Source organism: Microcebus murinus, chromosome 2 (genome assembly GCF_040939455.1).
Source record: "Microcebus murinus isolate Inina chromosome 2, M.murinus_Inina_mat1.0, whole genome shotgun sequence".
NCBI lineage: Eukaryota > Metazoa > Chordata > Mammalia > Primates > Cheirogaleidae > Microcebus > Microcebus murinus.
This window is the reverse complement of record NC_134105.1, coordinates 73872568-73899604: the sequence shown is the minus strand read 5'-3', so window position 1 is coordinate 73899604 and position 27037 is coordinate 73872568. Positions and strand designations below refer to the sequence as shown.

General features: G+C 34.9%; 1 protein-coding gene across 1 annotated transcript in view; it reads right to left on the bottom strand.

Moving 5' to 3' along the window:
* Positions 1 to 796: 796 nt before the first annotated feature.
* Positions 797 to 27037, bottom strand: part of EPHX4 (epoxide hydrolase 4) — a 36330-nt gene continuing 10089 nt past the window's right edge. The window contains exons 3-7 of the mRNA XM_012790897.3: positions 25105 to 25262; positions 21679 to 21807; positions 17460 to 17563; positions 13346 to 13494; positions 797 to 1411 (exon numbers count right to left, since the gene is read on the bottom strand). Coding sequence (XP_012646351.1) covers positions 1180 to 1411; positions 13346 to 13494; positions 17460 to 17563; positions 21679 to 21807; positions 25105 to 25262 — 772 coding nt within the window. The 3' untranslated portion in view covers positions 797 to 1179. The remainder of the gene's footprint in view (positions 1412 to 13345; positions 13495 to 17459; positions 17564 to 21678; positions 21808 to 25104; positions 25263 to 27037) is intronic.

Below are 27037 nucleotides of genomic sequence, written 5' to 3'. Positions count from 1 at the left end.
CGGTGCTTTTATTTGGCAATGTTACTGGCTGTTTTTCACGTCCAAGGAGAACAACCCAAGACTAGTAGTCCCTTAAGCTGGTATTGTTCTGTATTTTGTAACTCTTTTCCCACTGTTATTAGTAATGTTCATTTCTACTCTTGAATACTTGTTTAACTGCATTCTGTGTATGCTTAACAGAAACTTTCATGTTGCCATGTCATCTTTTTTTAATATTTTCCCCACAGTGCCTAGCAGTATGTCAGATATATTATGTATTCATTAAGCAAATATTTACTAATTGTAGGCCTACAATGTGCCAGGCCCTTATTCTAGACTCTGTGTATATATTAGTTAACAAAACAATTAAAAAAATCCCTACCCTGTGGAACTTAGATTCAAATAGTGCACATAGGAAGTACAGTATTCAATTCTTGTTTCATTGAATGGGGCAAAAGGACATTTTGATCTTTTTTTCTAAATCTCTGACCAATTCAGCTGGAGAATTGAGGCATGTAATTTAATAAATATGCTTCCCTACTTTGTAATGTTTAAAAATTATGTATGTATAAATATGATATATACATATCTATATATGAGAATCTCCACATCATCTCTTGATGTGGCAAGATGTCAGTTTTATAAACAGCTTAATCTTCCATAAATAGTAATTATGGCCCATTTTAAGGATGGATATTCAACTAGTTATATCTGCTTTCAAGCTAATAGATATACTATATATACTATAAATCCAAGCGATGTGCTAATAGAATTTTTTAATGGTTAAAAAAATAGTAAAATGAACTTTTGAACAATGAAATGAAAATTCATACCATTGCAGGTTTGCCTTTTAATATGGCACAGCTAATCTTTAATATACACTTGTAAAAGGCACCATATGTTAACAGAGTAAAGAAAGCAAGAAACCAAAACTGAGCCATTTTCCCCAACTTCCTTCTTGTACGAGTGTATACATTTTAAGGCAGATGCTTTTCTGTGCAAAATACAACAGAAGAAAATCAACATTATATTACATGTTCACACACTGAGATTTTTTTCAATACCATTTGTCAGGATATTTATTTATGTTAAAGCATATTAAAACAGTTTTTCCCAATAAAATGTAAAGAAGTCGATGAACAATTTTTAAAAATTATTTAGAGATTTCATTACAGACTCCTCACACAAGATAAAGAAAAGTCAATCTTTTTTTCTTGTTTCTTCTTTTAGAAATGTCCATATCAATTTGTTCACTATGTCAGGTTGGTCTTGCTGAAGCCAATGACTGGCTTCTGACAAAATAGTTAGCCTGAAATAGTTTTTAACATAAATCTTTGTGACTTCAGCCATCTCAACCTCCATAAATGCGTCTTTCTCTCCCCACAGTAGCAGTGTTGGAGTGGTCACCATGTGGTGTTTGAGAGGCAGGCAGCTATAAAAATAAAACACATGGGCTTGAGATTCATTGCAAAAGTTAAAATAACATTTTTCCATAATGTTCCATTAGGCCATGCATTCTCAAAGGGGGCGATATTGCCTCCAAAGGGGCAAAAATTTGTTCTTGGGAGGATGAAAAAAAATCTTACTCTTTATACATATAAAGCATGGATATACATACAGTGTATAAACAGATATTAATATTTCATGGGGTGGGGATGATTAGGAAAACAAAAATGTCTAAAAAGGGTCCTTAGGGAAGTGATAATGAAGAAATGGTTGAAAAACTGCATTATGCAATCAACCTATACAATAAAAAATTTAAAAGGCTATTTAAGAAAAGGTCCCATAAATTTTTAAATTGGATGAGCCTAGCAAAATTTATAATGAAGGCTATATATTAAATGTAGAATTCATGACTAGAATTCATGACTATGAGGAATAATTTTCTTTACAAGGATACCAGAATTTCTGATTGGTGTGATGAAAGAGAGCATTAACAGCATGTGTTACTATTTAAATATATTTAATTTAATTAATTTCTTTATTTTGAGACAGAGTCTCACTCTGTCGCCTGGGCTAGAGTGCCGTGGTGTCAGCCTAGCTCACAGCAACCTCCAACTCCTGGGCTCAAGCGATCCTTCTGCCTCAGCCTCCCAAGTAGCTGGGACTGCAGGCATGCGCCACCATCCCTGGCTAATTTTTTCTATATATTTTTAGTTGGCCAATTAATTTCTTTCTATTTTTAGTAGAGATGGGATCTCACTTTTGCTCAGGCTGGTCTCAAACTCCTGACCTCGAGTGATCCTCCCGCCTCGGCCTCCCAGAGTGCTAGGATTACGGGCGTGAGCCACCGCACCCAGCCAATATATTTTAAATTGTTCTTAGATAATCTGATGCATTTTATGTGAAAATTGGAGCTAAAAATCAGAAAATATATATGAACTAAGCTTTAATATTATATATACTTTATTTATTTATTTAGACAGTGTCTCTCTGTGTTGTCCACGCTAGGTAGCAGTGGCATCATTATAGCTCACTGCAACCTCAAAGTCCTGGGCTCAAGTGATGCTCCTGCCTCAGCCTCTCGAGTAGCTGGAACTATAAGCGTGGGCCACCATGTTCAGCTAATTTTTTAAAAATTGTTTTGTAGAGACAGGATCTTGCTATGTTGCTTAGGCTTAAAACATAAAGTTGGTTTTTTTTGAGACAGAGTCTTGCTTTGTTGCCCAAGCTAGAGTGAGTGCCATGGCGTCAGCCTAGCTCACAACAACCTCAAAGTCCTGGGCTCAAGCAATCCTACTGCCTCAGCCTCCCAAGTAACTGGGACTACAGGCATGTGCCACCATGCCCAGCTAATTTTTTTTCTCTATATATATTAGTTGGCCAATTAATTTATTTCTACTTATAGTAGAGTCGGTGTCTCGCTCTTGCTCAGGCTGGTTTCGAACTCCTGACATCGAGCAATCCACCCACCTGGCCTCCCAGAGTGCTGGGATTACAGGCGTGAGCCACCGCACCTGGCCCAAACATAAAGTTTTTATTGCATATTTTCTTAAATACAGAAAAATATAAAAATAAAATCAGGTATAATTCCATCATCAAAAATATTCTTTTGGTCATTTTCTATGCATATATTAATATCTGACACCATACTATAAATACAATGCTATAAATATACATAATTACATATAGTATACATATCCAAATTTCACATTAAATTATACCTTAGGAATTTTCTCATTTCATAACATTTTAAAAAAATAAATGGTATAATAACCCATAAATGACTTGACTATTCCCTTATAATTGAATATTTAGGTTTTGTATTATTTCCCCCTGTTTTAATTGATGCTATAATAAGCATTTTGTGCCCAAATTTTTGTTGGCATTTCAGATAATTTCTTTAGGCTAGAACTCTGGAAATGGAACTCCTAAGCTAATGGGTATAAATATTTTTAAAGCTTTGACACCTTTTTTACACTGTTTTTCAGAAAGGTATATGGTATTAATTATACTCCTATTAACTAAGAATGAACATTGAACTAGATGCTCTCTAGGACTGAGTCATATTTTTGCTATTTAACCAAAAGCTTGACGAATGGCTACTTGGGGTTGATAAGATGCTCCCAAAAACAAGACATCACACATACCCACCAAAGACTTAATTTTTCACTCCCATGGAAGTGGCCATCATTTGGTTGCAACAGTCCTAGAAATTAAGTTCTTTGTGAATAGATAAATTAACAGAAAAATGTTTGGGGTTTTCTTGTGTTTTTTTTTTTTTTTTTTTTTTTTTTGAGACAGGGTCACACTCTGTCACCTAGGCTGAAGGTGCAGTGGTGTGATCATAGCTCACTGTGGCCTCCAACTCCCAGCCTTAAGCAATCTTTCTGCCTCAGCCTCCCAAGAAAAATGTATTCTATACTTAATTATTGATGGATGGACTTCTATACAAACTTTCAAGCCACTTAAATTCTAGAGCGTATAAAATGTTCAAAAACATTTTATAACAGTTATCTGCCTACTTTAGCAATACCTATGCATGTAATAATTGAATTAGTAAGATAAAGGGAGCTTTAAAAGACTATCAATCATAAAGCAAAGACAACTAGAAATTCTTCACCAGATCAAATTGGGGATAAAAGCAAAGAATTTCCAGAAAACTAAAAAAAAAAAAAAAAAAAAAAAAAGCATATTCTCTGGTCCTGAAGTTTCAAACTGCTAAATTTCACATGAAATACAAGTTGCACATAAAATAAAATAAAACTTAAATGTTTTAAGAGAGTAGGTTTTAGTATATTAAGCCAAATACTTATTGGGATGTACTTAATAAAGCATTTCTGATTAAAAAGTGATTAATCTTAGTACGTATAGAAACAATTTGAAAAATCTAACAAACTTTAACAATTAGTAAAGATTATTGCTCCATATTGTTAACCATTTAGCCTCTTAAAATGTATTTTAACATACCGATCTATTTTGAATTAGTCTGGATGTAATGTTACTCCTCCAAACTGAGTTATCAGTTGATTTGCATGTATTAAGCCAGAAATTTCCAGAGTATTATATAGTCCATCATTACTTTTTATGTGGAAATATTTCATTACTTTGATTAGACAGTAATGTAGAAAATAAGGTCCACACACTCACCACTCGGCTTAAGAAATAAAACATTGCAATTATTGCATCTTTCTGCTTACCTTTCCTTGATATCATTTCTTTTCTTCACCTTGCCCTAAAGCAGGCGTCCTCAAACTACAGCCCGCGGGTGACATGCGGGTGTTTTGGCCCGTTTGTTTTTTTTACTTCAAAATAAGATATGTGCAGTGTGCATAGGAATTTGTTCATAGTTTTTTTAAAACTGTAGTCTGGCCCTCCAACGGTCTGAGGGACAGTGAACTGGCCCCCTGTTTAAGAAGTTTGAGGACCCCTGTCCTAAAGCAAGTGAAGATGTAGTCCCCTGACCAGCAGCATCAGCATCACCTGGGAACTTGCTAGAAATGCCAAGTCTTGGGCTCTACCCAGACCGACTGAATCAGAAACTCAGGTGGAGTCTATTCATTTGGATTTTAACAAGCCCTCCAGGTGATTCTGATACACACTAGTTTAAGAACCACTGCCCTAGAAGTAATAATTTAGTTCTTACCATCTCCATGAATGTTTTTGAACTTTTATTATATATGTTAGGATTCTTCTTCTCCATTCTTCTACTTTTCATGAGGAGAGATTTTCCTTAAGGCCGCCTGGGTCCTTGCCACACCCCTGCTTGGTAAGTGAGAGCTGCTGGTTCAGGGGTCTAGACTGGATACTTCGGTCAAATAATATGTTCTGAGGGTAAGAGATTTAGTCTCTTTCTCCACCTCACTCTCCCCACTTAGTGGAAAGAAGTGACCCAGGGACAAGTGACCCAGGAACAAGGGAGGTAAAGTTTGCTCTGCAAATGTTCCCATGGACGAACTGTTCTAAAGTCTAGACTGGCAGTAGAGAGGTAGCAAGACCATTGTGGTTGTTGTATTAAGCCATAGCCTTCGATCCAGGCTTTATCAGTAATTAAGTTGATAGCTTGGTTTTCATCTGCCTTCTGAGTAGCCAGGACTACAGGCACATGCCAGTACACCCAGATCCCACAGTTTGCTTTTGTTTCTTAACATGATATTTTTGAGCTTTATCCATTGACGATACGTGAAGTTTTACTTCATTAATTTTCACTCCTATATAGAATTCTGTCATATGATTATACCACAATGGACACATTCTCCTGTTAATGGACATTTAAAAATTTCAAATTATTTTGGTAATTCAAATAATTGTGCACATGTGTAAGAGTTTCCTTATAGTATATCTCCAAATTAGAATTGCTTCCTCAGATGCAATTGAGACGCGCATCTTCAACCTTACTTCATGTTGTCAAGTTGTTTTCCAATCTGATTGTATGCTCCACAAGCAGCATATAAGAATTCTCCTTGCTCCACATCACTGTCAACACTTGCTCTCGAACAATTTATTTTTTTCCAATCAAATGAATGTGAAATACTTTTCATTTACCTGGTGTGTTAGATATTGCTCCACAAAACTTTAGCAGAACAAATGGCCACCCAGAATAAAGACTGACTGCATCTCCCAGGCTTCCTGCAGCTAGGTGAGGATATCTGGGCGATAAGAAATAATGTGCTAACTTCTAGGCCTTGCCCAGCATGCCCTCCCTGGCCCTTTCCACCTTCCACTGACTGAAATGCGGAGGTGGCGGTAAACCATCTAGGGACACACAGAAAAGGGCAACATCCCAGGGACAGAAGAACACGAATCGGAAAGCACATAGGCCTCTGACCAAAGAGTGACTTGACAGCTTTGATGATTTCATGGAGCATGGCTACCTCATCAGCCTAGACTTTTACTTATGAAAGAACTATCTTGTTTATACCACTGTTATTTTACATCTCTATTATAAGCAGTAAAGCCTATGTTCTATATCTGATTACCAGTAATTTGAGCAACTTTCATGTGTTTATTGACTATTAGATTCCTTTTCTGTGAATTGCCTTTTCATATCCTTTATCCATTTTTCACTGGGCTACTTTTTTCTTATTGATTTGGGGGCATTCTTTATAAACTCTGGCTATTATTAATTCATGATTAATTGTGTATTGCAAATAACTTCTCCCCATCTGAGGTTGCCTCATTATTTTGTGCTATCTTTTGATTTATAGACATTTTTAAATATTAGTATAGTCAAGGTTATCAAGCTCTTTCATAATTGGAGCTGTTTATGCCTTATTTAAGAAATCCTTCCCACCTGAGGTCATGAAAGTTTGATCTTCAAAAGCTTTATCTTCTAGACATTTGAAAAGTTTGCTTATCATATTTGGATTTTTATTTTCCTAAAGCTTATTATTTTGTTTGGCAAAATATCAGGATTTAATTTCATTTTATTCTATATGGATATCCAATTATTTCAACAAAATTTATTTAATCTTCGCTACTGATTTAAAATGCTATAGCTGGCATACCAAGTTCCCACATATATGGTTCTGTTTGGGGGCTTTTTTTCTGTTTCATTAGTCAATTTGTCCATCCCAGAGTGACTATCATATTCTTTTTGTTTTATAGCCTTATTATAACCGTTGATGTCTAATAGGGCTAGTCACCCACCTATTCTTTTCTTTGAAATGAATTCTTGGCCCTATGCTCTCCCATATAAATTTTAGAATCAGCTTGTCAAGTTTCATAAAACACTTTCTTATGGTTTTGATTAAAGATGCATTGAATTTATAATTAGGGGAGAAATTAAGACTTTATGATATTGAAGTTTTCCACTCATAAACATGATAAACCAGGGCTAGTTTTCAGAAGTTTACATCAGCAAGTCTATATCAATTGTAAAGTTATTAAAATACTTCTCTACTTTTGGTAAATAGGCACTGTTCTGAGCCTATATTCTTTACTGTCTTACAATAAGTTTTTCTTTTTTTTTTTTTTTGTAGCTGGGACTACAGGTGCATGCCACCATGCCCAACTAATTTTTAAAATATTTTGTGGAGATAGTGTCTCACTATGTTGCTCATGCTGGTCTCAAACTCCTGGTCTTAAGTGATCATCCCACCTCGGCCTCCCAAGGTGGTAGGATTATAGGCGTGAACCACTGCACCCAGCCTGTATGTTCTTTTTTTTTTATTTCAACATATTATGGGGGTACAGATTTTAAGGTTTCAATAATTGCCCTTTCCCCTCCTCCCCCCACAAGTCTGAGTCTCCAGCATGACCATCCCCCAGATGGTGCACATCTCACTCATTATTACAATAAGTTTTGATAATCCATAAAGGTTATCTTAGAATCATTCCTATATACCTTATAATTTTTGTTGCTTTGGTAAGGCATCTGTTTAAGAAATATATGTTTTGTAACTGCTGTTGGTTTATAAGATCATAATTTTATATATTAAACTTTTATATAACTTCACTGAATTATTTTAATTTTGATAATTTTTCTGTAGATCTCTTGGTTCTTCTAAATCTATAAACACATGATGAGTTATTATGGTTTTGTTTTTTCCTTTCCCAATTCTTTTTTTCTTATCTAACATACTGGCTAAAACTTCCAATACCTAACAGAGTGGTGAATAGAAGCAGTTATAGCACTTAAATTTATCTTTTTTTTTTTTTTTTTGTAGAGACAAGGTCTTGGTATTTTGCCCAGGCTTGTCTCAAGTGACCCTCCTGCCTTGGCTTCCCAAGTGCTGGGATTACAGGTGTAAGCCACTGTGCCCAGGCCCAAGTTTATTTTTTATTTTTAAAGGGAATGCTTTTAGTATTTCATCACAAAAGGATGTTTACTATAGGTTTTTGGTGGACAGAAGTTCTCTTCTTCATTGTTGTTTTAACGGAACCATAATATGATTAACAGAAAGACACCAACAGACACAGAGAATATCAAGTTTAATGGCAAAGGAAAAGAAAACTTACGAAGATGGTTTCATAAAGTAGGAGATAACATAATATTCTCTCAGATAGAGGTGGGACTTCCCAGGTCCTCCAACGTTCCCCATGGTAATACAGTTGTTGACAGTACTGCAAAGTCAGTATTCCATGGAGGTTTTATATCTTCTTGGCCCCAGCTACTGAAGAATCTTTTTATGTGCCTGCCAGCTCTCTAGGTGCAAATAACTGGTGCAGAACACCCTCACTACCTTTTATTTCCCCTCAGACAATTGAGTGAAGCAAAGGTCAGTTTCCCAGAAATATCCCTTCAGTAGATTGAGGCTTATCTGGCCTATTTGAGGCCTATTCCTATATCTTCTATTTCTAGATTACTAAGAATTCTTGCATGAATGTGTTGAATATTATTAAGTGCTTTTTCTTAATTTGATCATATTTTTCCCCTTTAACCTGTTAATTTGGTGAATTAAATTAATGGATTTTTTAATGCCAACTCCTTGGTTTAATTTTTTAATGCATGCTGAATTCAGTTTGATAGTATTTTGTTTTGAATTTATGGATCTATATTTATAACTTAAATTGACCTATAGTTTGCCTGCCTTATAAAATCTTTGTCTTGTTTGGTATGAAAGTTATATTAACCTTATAAAAAGAGCTAAAGCATATTTTCTTTTCATAATGTCTAAAAGAGTCTATTTAAGAATGGGATTTTCTGTGGTAGAACTTACCTGTAAAACCATCCAGGCTTATATGTATGGATGTATATTTTTGTGTCTATGTGTTTTGTAGATATGCTTTAAATTAATACTCCAAGTTCTTTAATGGCTATGAGTCTATTCAGGTTTTTAAATTCTTCATGAGTCAGTTTTGAATGTTATGTTTTTCTTAAAAAGTGTCCATTTTGTCAAAGTTCTAAAATTTGTTAACTTAAAATTTTATATTTTAATATCTGTTATATTTGTAGTTATGTTTACTATTTTCTGATTCCTGATATTATTTATTTGTGCCTTCTGTTTTTTTCTTGACCAATCTTGCCAAGTTTATCTATCTTAATGGTCTTCAAAGAATCTGCTTTTAGTTTTGTCACTTCTATTATGTCTTTGTTTCTATTATATTAATTTATGCTTTTTACCTAATTTCAATTTTCTTCCTTCTAATTTATTTTTGTTTACATGTTATTCTGTTTCTAACTTCTTGAATTAAACTCTCAGCTGATTAATTTTCAATCCTCTTTTCTAATAGAAAGATGTAAAGCTGTATATTTCTTCCTATTATTTTAACTGTATTCCACGTTTGTTTGTTTTTAACGATCGTCATTAATTCATTTATTGAACAAATGCTTATTTAACTTCCCAGTTGTCAGTTAGGGTATGTTAACTCTTCCCAGAGTACCAGGTTTGAATTTTAAGGAAAAAACTATTTTCATAAATACAATCTCTTATTCCTAGCTCATCCTGGTTCTTTAGTTCCACATTTTGGAGAATCCTTATAGCCTGTAGTTCTAGGAAACTCAGGGTGGTAAATGAGGGCCATTTTCTTGCCTGAGTATAATGTACTATATTTTTTTGTAGTCTTAATATATGTCATATAACTTTTTAATGATGTACTTGGCTTTGCTTACCTATATAAAAAACTGCTCAGAGGGGGGTCAGTTGAGCTTCAGAGGTCTGATGTGACCTTCACCCAACTGTATTTAACCTACAACAATCTAGTCTAAAACTCACTTTTGCTTTTATAAAACTGTGAGCTTTGAGATTCACGGCCTGCTTTTCTCTCTCTCTTTCTATGTGCTAATTAACAGGTTCTAGTGCTTACTCTTGGGAATACAGGTCCTCCTAATTAACAATTGTTAGTATAAGAACCTCAGAAAGACGAGAACATTTTCCCTCTTTCCTCATAGCTACTTGAAACACACAGTTCTGCATCTCAAAGCTAGCTCTGATAAAAAGATAAATTGAGAACATTTTAAAAAAACTATCATTCCTGCCTCCTGTCTAAAATTGAGATTTGTGTAAAAATGTGTCATTCTCTGTGTACAAATGTATTTGTTAAAAAAAAAAAACAGTACAAGAAAACATGAACCGTAGACATTGTTGCTACATCCTATAAAATGTAATCTGTGTCCTCTGTAATCTCTGTCTGCCTTTTAAATCATTGCCTTGCTTGATAAAGTGTTACCTACAAATGTCATTTAACTTAACAGCTCTATTTTGCCAGATATATATGTATTTGTAAGTTTGTTTTTGTTGTAAGTAAAAAATGAAGGTTTGGATATACCTTTTTCCCCCTCATTCATATAATCCTCATTACTCCCCTTGGATTCCATATTTAAACAGAGTTTGAGAGATTTTGTTTTATTTAATCCTAAATAAATGCTACACCTTTTTTTCCATCCTCTTACTTTCAACCATTTTGTGTCCTTATACTTTAATTATGACTGTGTAAATGCCATATAGATAGATTTTTTAAAAAATCCAATCTAAATTCTGTATTTTGTTCCTGGCAATATTAACACATTCATATTGATTGTGCTCACTGACATATATAAATTGCTTTTGTAATCTTATTTTATGCTTTCTATTTACCATGCTTAGCTTCTTTTTTCTCCTTTCCTGCCTTCTTTTGAATTGATAGTTTTCTTGTTCCTTTCTATTGGTTTGAAAATAATACCATTCTATTTCTATTATTTTCCCAGAAAAAAACTGTTAGCATATATATGTAAATATACAAAGCATATACACATAATTTCAAATTCTACCCTATACATAAAATATAACCTGTTTTTTACATTTTTCACTGTATTATTTCTATGAGCTACACTATGGGTAAGGTTTTCAGATCTATCTTCCAACTCAATTCTTTTTAGCTTGTCTGCTCTGCTATTTAACTCACATAATGGTCTTTGAGATTTCAATGGCCATACGTTTCAATTTCTAGAAGTTTTTTCAATTCTTTTTCAGCTCTCTCCAGTCTGCTTTATATTATCTTATTCTTTTCACATATTTTTATTCTTTCGTATATCTAATGATTAAACATATTTTATAGTCTCAGTTCTATTATTTGAAATTGGTTAGAGTTCTGCTGCACTTGTATTCTGACTCTCATGAATAGGGTACTGATGTTTTTGGTAATTTGGATTATTAACTCATCTTCAGGGGACTTTAATTGTGGGGATATTGTGAGGTATCGATTGAGATGTATCCTACAGAGAGATTTTGTCTTTGTTTCTTTCAGACTTCCTAGTGAGTAATAGCAACCAAAGACCATGTTAACATATAATTTCCGCCCTGAGAATTCCAATATCATGGAGGTAGCATAAATTCAAGCCCCTAAACCTCTTCAAGGCCAGCTGTGGTTGTTATTTTCAAGAGGAATATTCTTTCTCCTATGTAGAGTATAGACCCAAACTAGCAGATCTGTGTCTTATCTTTCACTCTATACTTTCTCTCTACAATATCTCCTGAAACCAAAGCTTCAGTTATCTCTATGTCACTGACTCCCACATTTTGTATAGCTTCATCCCAGATTCTCTCCTCTGAGTTCCAGACCCTACTATTCAACTGCCTATTTGAATATCTAAGGCACTACCTGAAACTCAGCTAGCCTAAGATCAATAAAACTCATAACTTTACCCTCAAAACCAGTCCTCTTCCAGTGATTTCTATCTCAGTGAATGGCATGACTATCCACACCATTGTGCATGCCAGAAATCCAGGAGCTATCTTTGACATTCCTCTTATCCCCCCTCCACTCATCACAATAGCTGTCAATTTTACCTCTTAGGTGTCTCTTAAATCCACCCACTTTCAGCTGGTTGTGATGGCACATGCCTATAGTCCCAGCTACTTGGAAGGCTAAGGCAGGAAGAGTAATTGAGGCCAGGAGTTTGAGACCAGCATAGGCAACATAGTAAGACTCCCATCTCTTAAAAAAAAATAATGTTTCTCCATTTCCACTGTTTTCAGACAAGTTGTTCAAGCTATTATCATCTCTAGCCTTGACTGCTGCAGTTCTCCAACATTCACTCTGCATCTCCTCCAATACATTCTCCACTCTAAAGCCTGAGTGAATTTATCCAAATACACGTTGTATTGCTTTTCTTTTCCACTTGAAAGTCTCATTGACTGGCTTCACATTCGTGGCGTGATTCTGCATGGCCAGCTGCTGCCTACCTCTTAGACCCATCCTCATTTCATGTTCTTCTCACCCTTACTTCTGGGCTCCAGCCACATTGACCCTAATTTTCTTATTGGAAGCCACAACCCTCCATCTTTCCATAGAGCTTTGGTACTGTGGTTCCCTTTTTCTGGAATGCCAGTTCTCTGATCCCCTCTTTTGTCTCGTCATTACCTAACTCATCCTTCACTTCTTTGTTCAAACATCATTTCCTCAGTTCTCATCTGTTTCTTTCAAAGCCTATCTGTTAGTTTATAACCATTCACTCATCACTGTGGTTATTTGTTTAATATCTGTTTACTCCACTAGACTACAAGTTTTATGAGATCAGGGACTCTGTCTAGATTTTCTCATTACTGTATCCTGAGTACTAACATAGCCTAGAACACAGAAAGTGCTTAATAAATATTTCTTGAATGAATAAATTATCATTAAAAATATAACTAAATTTAGTCTCAATTATCTCCTTAAAGAAATAAAAAGAAAAAAAGATTATTTGAAAAGGGAGCAAAAAATAAATAAATAAAATAAAATAAAAATATAACTAAAAATATACATCTACTGAAAATAATCCAAAGGGAGAGGATAAGTTATTAGAGCTATGGATAAAACAAGTGACAGCTATGTGGGTGATCCATTATATTATTCTCCTTGATTTTCCATATGTTTGAAATTATCCATAAAAAATATTATGCAACTTACTAAAAAAAATTAAAATATTTTAGGTCTTGGATAAGCGGTAAACTTACTCTTAAAATATTGTCCCTTTAGGATAAGACTGAAATATTTTACTTAAATAAAAAGAAATTATACTGACCTGAAGATATTTCGGTAATAGTTAATTGGACCACTTAATGCTCCAGGCTGAGAAAATACATAAATATAAGCTTCAAGATCTTCTGTTGTTAATCGACATCCTTTTCTTCCAATGCCAGTGCTATGACTGGTAAACAGCTGTTTCAAAGCCTAATTTAAGTGAAAAGAGAATAATTAAAACTTTTTATTTAGCTAGTAATAAAGTAAATCTTTGGCTTTCAGCAGGGGATGGTGGTCAGTGTGCAGTGACAACTCCTAATTTCTGCTCTAGCCAAGTTAGGGACCTCATTGTTTATAAACTTACCCATTGAATACATTTCTGCTCCTGGCTCTATTTTTAATATTTTTCCTTTCTAATCCCCCATGCCCATTTCATGCTTATGTAAAGCATCCTGTCTTCTTGGTGCCTATTCATCCCATGCAAGACCCAGCTCAAATGCTATCCCTATGCTAAAACCTTCCCTCACATTCCAGCTATTATTTACTGCCAACCCATCTCCTCTCCCCAGCAAAGTTGTTAACTTTTTTGATCACAACCCAGAGTGACAAATAGCATTTTATATCATCATCTAGTTCATACCCTAGTTCATACCAGTTTCATATATATTAATATATAAAATAAATGAAATAAATGTAATATATATGAAATACATGCTATATATGAAACAAAAGTTCAAAGAAACAGCGATTACTGTTATTATAATGTGCACTGATATTCTCCCATCCAAGTACAAGTACTAATCAGGCCTGACCCTGCTTAGCTTCTGAGATCAGATGAGATCGGGTGTGTTCAGGGTGGTATGGCCGTAGACTACACTGATATTCTCAATTTAATTCTGTTCTACTTAGGTTTAAAAATTCTAATTGCAAGCCACTACATTGATTTCATGACTCACTAGTGGGTCACCACCCACAATTTGAAAAACAGTGCTCCATACCAGCATTCCTCAAAGCATGGAACTAAACTACCTGCATCAGAATCACTGCGATGCTTATTTAAAATGCAGATCTCTCAAAATCCCCAAAAATACACTTATAAAAATATGAAAGGATATATGCATGAGGTAATCAATTGCAACATTATCTATAAGAGAAAAAGACTGAAAACAATCAAATGTCCATCAATGGGAGATTAGGCAAATAAACTATGGTATTACCACACAATGATGTACTATGTAATCTTAGTACTCCAAGAAAAGATGGAGATAATCTCTATATGCTGATATGGAGTGATCGCCAGGATATATTGTTAAGTGGAGGGAAAAAAGTAGAAAATAGTGTTTATAGTATGTTATCTTTTGTTTAAGTAGAGGAGACGAATACATATGTATCTGCTTATATTTTTAAAGAGAAACAGTAGAAATATAAACCAAAAACTAATTAAAATGGTTTCTAATGAGAAAAGGAGGAAATAGGATAGAGGGGACAGATAGGCTAGTAAGACCTCTCTGAATGTACCTTGTTTTGGAACCACAAAAATGTTTTCTATAAAACCACAGAAGTTAAGTAAAAACTCTAGTCTTAAATTTGCTTTAGAAATATAAATAAGGACTCATGATTTATTTATTTCCTCTTTTTATTTTTTATTTTTTTTTTCTTGCACAAGCAGCTTTGATTATTTCCTCTTTTTAAAAACTATGTATATCCCAATTCTGTCCAATGTAAAGATCTAGAAGCAATGAAAACCAGTAACAGTGATCACCCTGACACCCAGACTGTGGTCTCTAAAAACCATTTTGTACTAAAAGGAGATAGAGTTTCTTGGATAAATAACTGATTCCATATCTGGGGCAGGAAACAAAAAATAAGCCTAGGACATTAAGAAAGCAAGCTATTGCTGACTAAACGGATTATGCAAAAGGATACAGGAGCCAACCTGGAGATTGCCATTTGCTTTATATGAGACCATTTGGACATGAAAAAGAATAATGACTATAATTGATTGGTATATGTCAAATATATATTCATTACTCTGAAACTTGTTTCATAAAGAGAAAGAATGAAGCATTTATCCTGCTATTCATGTGTAAACTATATTTCAGAATAACTAAATGGTAGATGTGGAAAAATTCTTCTTCATACAAGAATTCCAGTTAAAAAAAAAACAGAAAGAATGACAGAATTAGAAAATCATCATTTTCACACCCTAATAAAATAATAGGCCTGGGCTATGATCATACCATATGCTAAAATTAATTTGGTGAAAGGTTGTTAGGAAATTTTGGATAGACTGACAACTTGTGAGTCTACTGCTCAGTGTTAGCGTTACTAAAACTGGAATAAGTATACATTATGTGCTTCTCTGATGTGATACATTGGAAATATACAACACTGTCTATTAATCAATCTAATCAAGTCTCTAGATCACTAGCACCTAAAAAGTCAGAAAAACAAAAGTTAGAAGAACATGCTAAATACCACCATGATGAAGCCAAATCCAAAATGTGGGTCTTTCCTCAAGAGAAATGACCAAATGTCTTCAATAAATAAGTGGTATTTAAAAAGAAAATAAAAGAAAAGAAAAGAGAAGGCTGGTCACAGTGGCTCATGCCTGTAATCCTAACACTATGGGAGGCCGAGGCAGGAGGATTGCCTGAGGCCAGGAGTTCAAGATCAACCTGAGCAAGAGCGATACTCCATCTCTACTAAAAAAAGAAATAGAAAGAAATTAATTGGCCAGCTAAAAATATATAGAAAAAATTAACTGGGCATGGTGGCGAGTGCCTGTAGTCTCAGCTACTTGGGAGGCTGAGGCAGGTGGATTGCTTGAGCCCAGGAGTCGCAATGAGCTGTGATGAGGCCACTGAACTTTAGCCTGGGTGACAGAGCAAGAAGGAATTGTTAAAGATTTTAAAACCCATAACAAGCCGGGCGCGGTGGCTCACGCCTGTAATCCTAGCACTCTGGGAGGCTGAGGCGGGCGGATTGCTCGAGGTCAGGAGTTCGAAACCAGCCTGAGCAAGAGCGAGACCCCGTCTCTACTATAAATAGAAAGAAATTAATTGGCCAACTAATATATATATAAAATTAGCCGGGCATGGTGGCGCATGCCTGTAGTCCCAGCTACTCGGGAGGCTGAGGCAGCAGGATTGCTTGAGCCCAGGAGTTTGAGGTTGCTGTGAGCTAGGCTGACGCCACGGCACTCACTCTAGCCTGGGCAACAAGGGAGACTCTGTCTCAAAAAAAAAAAAAAAAAAAAAAAAAAAAAAAAAAAACCCATAACAACCAAATACAATGTGTGGACTTGTTCGGTTCCTTATTCAAACAAAGTATATCAAGACAGTTGAGACAGTTAAGGAAATTTGAATGGTTATTAGATGATTTTAAGGAGTTGTCATTAATTTTGTTAGGTTCCATAGTAGCATTAGGATTATGAAAAAAATGTTCTTATCTGTCAGAGATATATACAGAATTATTTCTAGGTGAAATGATATTATCCTTTTTTTTAACCTCCCCAATATCTAATACCATGTTGGACATATGAGGGCTGTCTGGAAAGTATCCAGCCATGTAAACCTTATTATATTAACAATGGATGGATACTTTCTCTATTGTATAAAAGGAATTCAATAAGTTTCCAAGATAATTGCATATGACTACTGGTATCAGTGTTCATGGTACACCAATATCTGCATGCTCACTTTGTTTAGGGGTTTTGTTTATCTGCAAGGAATTCCATTTCGACTGCTGTCAAACTTACTCACCTAGCATTCATATTTCCTCATCTCTCCATGAAATATTCTCTAAAAAGAATTATGCCTGTAGGGGCAGGCATAATTGAACAACAGCCAGGCATTTAAAAACATAAACAAGGCCAGGTGAGGTGGCTATGATGATGCCACTGCACTCTCACCTGGGAGACAGAGCAAGAATCTGCCTCAAAAAAAAGTTAAATATATATATATATATATATATATGTATATATATATATATATACACATATATATATATAAAGAAAAACAGAGACTATAAAAATAAGTAAGCCTATAGTTGTCCTTAAAACTATTTATTGTTTTAATATTTTTCTTTCATTTCTTTGTTTTTCTTTCTTAAAAATGGACTTTAATTAAAAATATTTTTCATTAATAATAATAAATATTATTTGTTTGACTTACCTTGAAATCATTTATTGAGAACATAAATTCTGGGAACCGTGGTATTTGAAAGAAGTAGTAATAGCTGGATTTTAACAGTTGGGCAGGGTGTCGTAAAATATATTCTGAAATTAAAATGCCATGTTAGACCTTATCCAAGGAATACAAATTACTTACTATTAGAAGGACTTTTCTTTTTCTTTTTTTTTTTTTTTTGAGACAGAGTCTTGCTCTATTGCCCAGGCTGGAGTGCAGTGGCATCATCATAGCTCACTGTAACCTCAAACTCCTGGGCTCAACCCCCTGCCTCAGCTTCCTGAGTAGCTGGGACTACAGGTGCGCACCACCACACCTAGAGAATTTTTTCTATTTTTAGAAGACACGGAGTCTTGCTCTTGCTCAAGCTGGTCTCAAACTCTTGACTTCTAGGAATCCTCCCGCCTCAGACTCCCAAAGTGCTAGGATTACAGGCATGAGCCAATAGGCCTGGCCAGAGCTTCCTTTTAGGGCAATTTAACTTTAAAATGATTCCATAAAAGAATTCACAACTAAGGCTTCTTTGGAACAATTTCTATGTTTTTATACTTTATTATGGTAGTTCTGGAATTTGAAAGTTTTATAGCACTTTGAATAAAAAGAAAATTCCACTTTATGAAGTCTTGACTCAAAAGGGAACAGGAAGCCCAAACAACGTGCTTTTCCTCCAAGATCATTATCAGTGACCTGACACTTTTCCTAGGACTACATGGAGATGTAATTTTCTGTTGTTTAAAAGATTTTCCTTACAGGCTGATTCAAATGGAACACGTATTCATTTGGCCTCAAAAGGAACTGAAGTATTTCCTATAAATTCATTCATATATCTAGAAAATTCATTCATTCAATGAATATTCGAGTATATACTGTGTGCTGGGGGATTCAGCAGTGAACAAGACAGAAAAGGTTCCCACAGATGAGGGACTTACACAATAAATAAGTAACAAATACTTAAAAGATCACTTTAGAGATCAATAATACCATAAAGAAAATAAAACAAGGTAATCTAATTAAGAGTGATGGTGGGGTAGGGTGGAGGGTCTATTATTTAACAGAGGTGGTCAGGGAAGGTCTCTCTGAGGTTATGATATGTACCCTGAGTCCTGATGGCAAGAGGGAGTCAGCTATGCAAAGATCTAGGAAGAGCATCTAGGAACAGCAAGTAGGTCCTGGGCTGGCACATTCTAGAAGTAGAAAGGTCAGTATGGCTGGTGTATAGTGACTGAGAGGAAGATGGTAGAAGATGAGTTAGAAAGAGGCTAGGTTTGGTGACTCACATCTATAATCCCAGCACTTTTGGAGACTGAGGCAGGAGGATCACTTGAGCCCAGGAGTTTGAGACAAGCCTGGGCAACATAATGAGATCCCATCTCTACCAAAAAAAAAAAGTAAAAATTTAGCCACGCATGGTGGGTGGTGCCCTTGGATAGTCTCAGCTACTCAGAAGGCTGAGGCAGAAGGAGCACTTGAGCCCAGGAGTTTGAGGGTGCAGTAAGCTATGATGATGCCACTGCACCCCAGCCTGTGTGACAGAGTGAGGCTCTATCTCAAGAAAAGAAAAGAAAAGAAAGAAAAGAAAAGAAAAGAAAAGAAAAGAAAAGAAAAGAAAAGAAAAGAAAAGAGAAAAGATGTATTCACCACTTGAGAGATATCAATACAATTAAGGGTGCTAGAGCCCAGGAGTTCGAAGCTAGAGTGAGCTGTGATCATGTCACTGCACTCCAAGCCTGGGCAACAGAGTGAGACCCTGTCTTTAAAAAAAAATTTAAAAACAATTAATGGAAAAATACAGACATGTTACTTGAAAACCTCATATTGACCTGACAATGTTGAAAGTATTGTTGACAAAATAGTTCTAGAAACATTCCAAGTTTTTTTTTTTTTTCTGAAAGCACCAATTATACTTTATCCATATAGTACCATCAACAAATAACAAATACTTTAGGGTCCTGATCAGTTAAGTATGTAGTATGACTTCTTTTGCCTAATTTCAATGGAGAAAAATATAATGAATTTCAGGACATTTAATCCTAAGCATTTATCCTACTGTACCTCAACAGCAATAGATCAACTACATATGTACCTAAAATTCAATATATATGATTATGCTTATATATAATTTATATTATATGTTGCTTATATATAATATGCTTACTTACACGTATATGTTTATATAGTCATGGTCTGTTTCTTCCTTACCTATTTAATTTTAAGGAAGAAACAGAAATATAGTGTTCTGAATATTTTGTTTCCTAGAGGGCTGCTGTGGGTAGTAGCAGTACTTGAACCTCAGAAAACTTAATAGGGTAGTTAAAAAGGATAAAATTATAATTTTTGCCAAAAACAAATAAAAATGAGAGTTCCCTTTAAAGCAGAGGTTTTTCCAAGTATAGTCCATGTGATCCCTAGGGATCCCCAAGGCCCTTTTAAGGATCCAGGTGGTCAAAACTATTTCATTACAACAATATGACATTCTTTTTCTTATTGTGTTGATATTTGCACTAATGGTACAAAAGCAATGATGGATACAACCACTGCTGCCTTAGCACAAATCAAGGAAGGGGCACTAAACAATACCAGTAGCATTATATTCTTCACCACCACACACTTGCAGCAAATAATTTAATTTAATTAAGTGCCAGTTTTACTTATCAATGACCTTGACAAAATAGCAAAAATTATTAATTGTATTAAATCTCAACCTTTGAGTACATGTCTTTTTAACATTCTGTGTGGTCAAATAGAAAGCACACATAACGCAATTCTGTTGCACACCCAAACACAATGGTTGTCTCAAGGAAAAGCACTTCTGCAATTGCAGAATTGATGCAATTGATGCAATTGAGTTGATGAGTTGAATTAGCTGCATTTTTTATGGAACATCATTTTTACTTGAAAGAATGACTAATAAACTATCATCAGTCAGACATGGGTATTTGGCAGATAATCTCTTGAAAATGAATAAAGTGAGCCTGTCACTTCACGGAAAACAATATTTGTTGCCATTGATAAAATTCAAACTTTCAAATAAATTTTAGAATTTTGGGAAACTTGTATTTGCTACTGTGAGCTCGGCAACTTTGCAATACTTAAGGGCTTTTCTTTTGAGATTGATATTAATGAATGTGATTTTTTTGGTGTTGTATAATAAAATGTGTCACCTTATGGAATATCTGCATAACTCAATGGCCAATATCTTCTAATGGATAATGATACAAAATCATGCATGGATAAAAGATGCATTCAAAGTGCTAAGGATACCAGTGGGTTTTAATGTAACAATACAAAAAGTTCATTTATACAATAGATATCACATTCCACATTGTTACTGACCTTTAAGAAACCACGAATTTTTAAGTTTGATGTAGTATTAAGAAAGAAAATCCATAGTTATTTGAAAAGGCTATTAAAATACTCCTCCCTTTTCCAATTACAAATCTGTGTGAGGCCAGATTTCCTCATACACTTCAATTCAAACAACATATTGCAACAGATTGAATGCAGAAGCAGATATGAGAATCCAGCTATCTTCTATTAGGCCAAAAATTAAAAAGATTTGCAAAAATGTTAAACAATGACACCCTTTTCACTAAAATTTGCTTTTGGAAGATATAGTTAGTTTTCATTAAAATATGTTATTTATGTTAACATGTAATGGGGGTTGTAAAAAATGAATTAATATATATATTTTAAATTTCTTCTGTTTTAATTTCCAATAAAGTAAATATTTATAGATACAACCCACATAAAAAAAGCTCAATGGGGTCTTTAATAATTTTAAGAGTATAAGGAAGTCCTGGGATTGAAAATTTGAGAACTGCTGTGTAAAGAGTGTAAAGAGTACTGCTATTTCTGACGGCCAATGCAGGCAGGCAAAAGGAGATTTTATTTGTAGGCTGTCAGGATTCATTATTGTCAAAGTAATGTCATTGCATTTTTCCCTTTTCCCTTTATCCAAGTTAACAATAAAATATTTTCCAAAAAGTAATAAAATCATGAAAGCAAATATTAAGCTAAATTTTCCTAGACTCCTTGGCAAGATTTAAAACCAAGGTATCTGACATTGCCATGTGCTACCATGGTTTAGTCATTTAACTTTTAAAAGATTATATTAATCAAATTTTGCTATTTTTAATCTAAAATGTTAGCGACAATAGTGAATTTTCACATTAGCAGAGACGTTTTAATGAAACATTAAACTCACCTGTAAATACATTTGGATGAGGGAAGTTAATAACAATAAGCTTCATCACCACTTCTGGATAACAGATGGCAATTAGCCAAGCAATCATGCCTCCCCAGTCATGGCCAATAAGAACACATTTGCTATACCCTATAATCAAGAAATAAATGTTGATATCATTGAAAAGAAACAAGTGGGTGCACTCTTACCTCATGTAACATAGTTATACTTCTGAAACTATTCTTTCCACTATCCTACCTTAAAATCACTTTGGTACGTGTGTCGACTGTAGTCGATAGCCACAGATGAACGCACACAGCCGAACGTCGACTTTAGCGTTAATAACAAAACTTGACTTTTCTAATTTTTCATTTATCAAAATAAAATTGTACACATTTAAAAATAACGTAATGAAAACATATATGTATATGCTACCTATTCCGATTTACATTACAAGTAAAGCTGCCTGTAAAGTAAAACAAGCTTTCAGTGCTTTCAAGTTTTCCTCATCACACAAGAGCAAAATGGATTTGTCATCAATGCACAGCACAAACTATCGTGGGGGCTGAGCGCCGGCTGTGGGCAAGGTTTCCCGGCCGGTGAGCGCCCTACTGAAGTGGTTAATTAAGCACTTTGTACAGATAGATCGAGTTCCGTGGTTCCAAAACTTGTCTGTATATCTGAATCATCCAGATAACTCCTCTCTAGACCTACAAATTTAGAATATCTCCCAGGAATCTTTGAAAAAAAAATCTGAAATAGCTCTCGTGCCATGAACCTGAGTTTGGAAACCATGGTAAAGACTGCACATAACTATGTCATAAGCTAGATTATTTGGGTTATTTTTTGAATGTTAAGAAATTTCTAGTTACAGTAAAATCATACATGCCTCCTCCATGTCCAACTTGTAAACCTTTACTTCTAGGAAGCATCTATTTTCTCCCTAACTTCACAAATCCAATGTTATAACTCAACACAGTAAAATGTCACTAATTTGGAACTGTGAAGTCAAACAGAATTAGTGATAAATCTTAATTGTAGCACCATTTATATACAAGTTTCATTTCATGTAATCATTATGGTAATTTGAATTAGGTTAAAATGTTGATTAATAGAGAGTCCTATAGGATTTCCATTGTATGAGTGGATAAGGTTCATTTGTAATTTATTCCTGGAATACTCAAAATTACTTAATTCTCTCAAGTATTTCTCTTTACCACTATACTAAGACACACACACACAATATCTTGTTTGTATTGATTTGCCTAAAAATTTCATAATGACAAATTTAGGCCAGGTCTGACTGAACTATCACAAAACCTGAATTTAATATAACTGTTCAAAATTGGTGTTTGAGCCTATTTTACCATTAACATAATCAGACTAATAACAATACTGCACATTGACATCCCCAACCCCCATCTGTTTTTTTCTGCTCTAAAAATATTGGCCTAAGAAACATATGAAAAAAATGTTCAACATAACTAATTACCAAAGAAATGCAAATTAAAACCACAATGAGATACCATGTTACCACAGTCAGAACTGGCAGTATTAAAAAGTCAAACAACAATTGATTATGGCACAGATGGAGTGAAAAGGGACCACTTATATATACACTGTTGGTGGGAAAGTAAATTAATACGACCTCTATGGAAAACAGTATGGAGATTTCTCAAAGAACTAAAGGGAAATCTACCATTCAATCCAGCAATCCTACTACTGGGTATCTACCCAAAGGAAAAGAAGTCATTATATCAAAGACAACTGCACTCATATGTTTATTGCAGCATCAATCACAATTGCAAAGAGATGGAATTAATCTAAGTGTCTATCGACCAATGAATGTATAAAGAAAACATGGTATATGTACATCATTGAATACTACTCAGCCATAAAAAGGAATGAAATAATGTCTTTTTCAGCAACTTGGATGGAACTGGAGGCCATTGTTCTAAGTGAAGTAACTCAGAAATGTAAAACCAAACACTGCATGTTCTCACTTATAAGTGGGAATCAGGGGCATACAGAGTGATACAATGGACACTGGAGGCTCAGTGAGGTGGTGAGGGAAGAAACATTAGCTATTGGGTACAAGGTACATTATTCAAACAGTACAAGTTCAGACTTCATCACTATAAGATTCATCCATGTAACCAAAAACCACTTTACCTCTAAATCTATTGAAATTAAAGTTAAATAAATAAAATAAAATAAAAATAAAAACAGTGGCCCGATCTATGCTCTCATTAGATTATTGTAGAAAGGGCCTTTGATTTCATGATGTATCTTACTGTACTGGATCCATTAGCATACTGACAGTAGCAGCTTGGTTTTAGTTAAAGGGGATGTAGTAGATTGGATTATTATTTAAAAATATTTACTCCTCCCCTTTCCCAACTGCCATAGAAGGAGTGTCCTTAGCTATCCCTGTGGCCCATAGACTTGGTCATGTGATTTGCTTTGGTCTCATGGTGGCTGTAGACTTGACTTTGAGCTCCATCACATGACTTGCTTTGACCAATGGGTTGCTAGTAAAACTTGAAATATGCTTGTGCTGCTGAGCTCATCCTCTTGCCTCCTCTGCCATTGCCAGGAGAACAGCTTCCCTCAGGATGCTATTTCCCTTTAGCCTGGGCTCCAGCCCAGCTCACAATAAGAAGCCAGCTGGACCTGCAGCCTGAGGCAAAGACCCAGAGGAGTCCAGCCTACAGCTGACCTGCAGATCTGTGAACACAGGAATAAATGGTTTTGGCCTTATGCCACTGTGGGGTGGTTTGTTACACAATATTATGTGGTTCTAGCTGATCAGTACAAAAGAAATAATGCAAGTGCTTCTACATCTTATAACATTTTAAAATGAACATTGAGGTGTAGGTTCTGAAGAAATAAATCTTCTGAGTTCAAGAATCACATTTTCAGTAATTAGTTCTGAAAATAATAAAAGCACACATTATGTCTATTTTTAAAAACAAATCTTGAAGATCATTCTTGGCTGGTAGACTGAATAGATACTCTGGATGCATTATATTAAAATTGTATAGACTGGGTATGGTGGCTCACCCCTGTGCTAACAGCGCTCTGGGACGTCAAAGTGGGAGGATCCATTGAGCCCAAGAGTCCCAGGCTACAGTGAGCTACCATCAAGCCACTATACTCCAGCCTGGTAGACAGAGTGGAACCCTGCCTTAGATAGATAGATAGATAGATAGATAGATAGATAGATAGATAGATAGATAGATAGATAGATAGATAGATAGATAGATCTTCTTTATAAATAGTTCATTCTGTATACTCGAAACCATGGTGACAGAATCCAGATAACAGTTGGGATAGATAGAAAATTCATGCAAAAAAAAAAAAAAAAAGAAAAGAAAAGTCATCAATTCAGTTTGTTAAATGTTAGTCCCTTAAAAAGAATTAATACTGTTTTGTTAACTAACCTACCTAATGAATCTAAAATATCCTTTATATCTGTAATTAGACAGTCTAATTTATAATTTTCTCGATGAATGGGAGCATCTGTTTCTCCATAGCCTCTCAAATCCAGCGCCACAACTCGATATTCACTTTTAAATTCCCTCAGTTGGTGCCGCCAAGAATACCTGCAGGAAAAAGAAACGTTAAAAATACCATATTAACTAAAACAAAGAATAACATTACAGAGTTTCTACCTGGAAAACTCTAAGAAATTTCTTATTTTGAGCGAGGATATATAGCTGTGAGTCAGTAGGAAAAAGAGACCTATCTGAGAAGGAAACACTGACATTCTATTATAATTATTTTATCTTTTCAACAGCTCCAGTGGGGGGTAACAAAGGGCCAGTATTTACAGAAACTACAAAATATCAGATACTAATATCGATGATTTGTATATGTCTTAATAAGTCAGTTTTCTAAGCTTTCCTTAAATGATGCTTATACCCATCAGGGAGTCTGTTCCATGAACAGTTAGTTATTTTACAGCCTGAATTTCAAGACAATAAATAGATTATAAAGTTTTTTAAAAAGTGAGAGGGATGCATCTCTATTGAAGAACAATTTGATTCTCTGGTTAAAAAAATTTACTAAACTAAAATTTCTTTTCCCCAAAAGTAGATTTTACTCACCTTACTCCACTGTCTAATAGGGCTCTCAGTATTTTTAGCAATAATAATAGCTCAGTTATGGATTAAAAAGTCTGAAGATTAAAAATAGCTAAGATTATCACTGAAAGAATCTAATGTAAAACAACCATTTAAGACAAAGCTCTGCTTGCTAAAGCAGAATTCTTCTGTGTAGAAGGTCCTGAACCATGAATACAAGCAAGAGTGATATTAAAAACACTTAACCACCAAAATGTCACCAGCACTGACCAATTATAACAGAATGGCCATTGTGCTGCAGCCAAGTTCTGGAGGCCTCTGCTGGGCCACGCATTCCCCCTGTGTTTGATCATGGAACTGCAGAATTAGCTGAAATACAGAGATCCATGAGATTCTCTTCTTTAAATAAGCAAAATCATTTTGGATAACTAACAGAAAAAAGACATGGATTTTTCAAAGTGACTCACTATGTTATGGGACTCAAAATAAGCATTTTAAAAAAGCATCTGCATGCACATCTGTTCACAGAAACACAGTGTAAAATTATCTGACATGAGCCAAATGGGAGATCATTGTCTAAAAATACTTTTGGAGTACAATAGGCAAGCAAGCACAGCGATGTACGATTACATACCAATAGTGAGAGGGGAACTGCAATGTGAAGTGACATAAAGCAATACCATCAAGGTAACACACCAACCACCTTATAGCAACAGATCAGGAAGGGTCAGACACATATTCAGAATTATAGATGGATACAGAATTCCTAATTCGTTACTATTATGGAATATCTATGATTTATGAAAATATGCAAAAGCATTGCCAATTAAGATGTATTTGAAGGCCAGGTGTGGTGGTTGATGCCTATAATCCTTGCACTTTGGGAGGCTGAGGCAGGAGGATCACCTGAACCCAGGAGACCAGCCTGGGCAATATATCGAGACCCCTATCCACAGAAAAAAAAAAAAAATTAGCCAGGTGTGGTGGCACATGCCTATAGTCCCAGCTATACAGGAGGCTGAGGCAGAAGGATCGTTTTCCTTGAGCCCAGAAGTTTGAGGCTGCAGTGAGCTTTGATCACACCACTGTACTCCTGCAAGGTAGGAGTACAGAGCAAAATTCTATCTCTTAAAAAAAGACAGATTTGAAAATGTTAATAAATAGCTTTTTTAGTTAGGTCATAGTAATCTTGTTAATCTTGTCTCTGGGTTGTGACAAACAAAAGTAGTTTGTTTCCTTAAAGATACTCGTTTATCAACACATATGACTTTATTACCTTCTCAAGTAGCCTTATT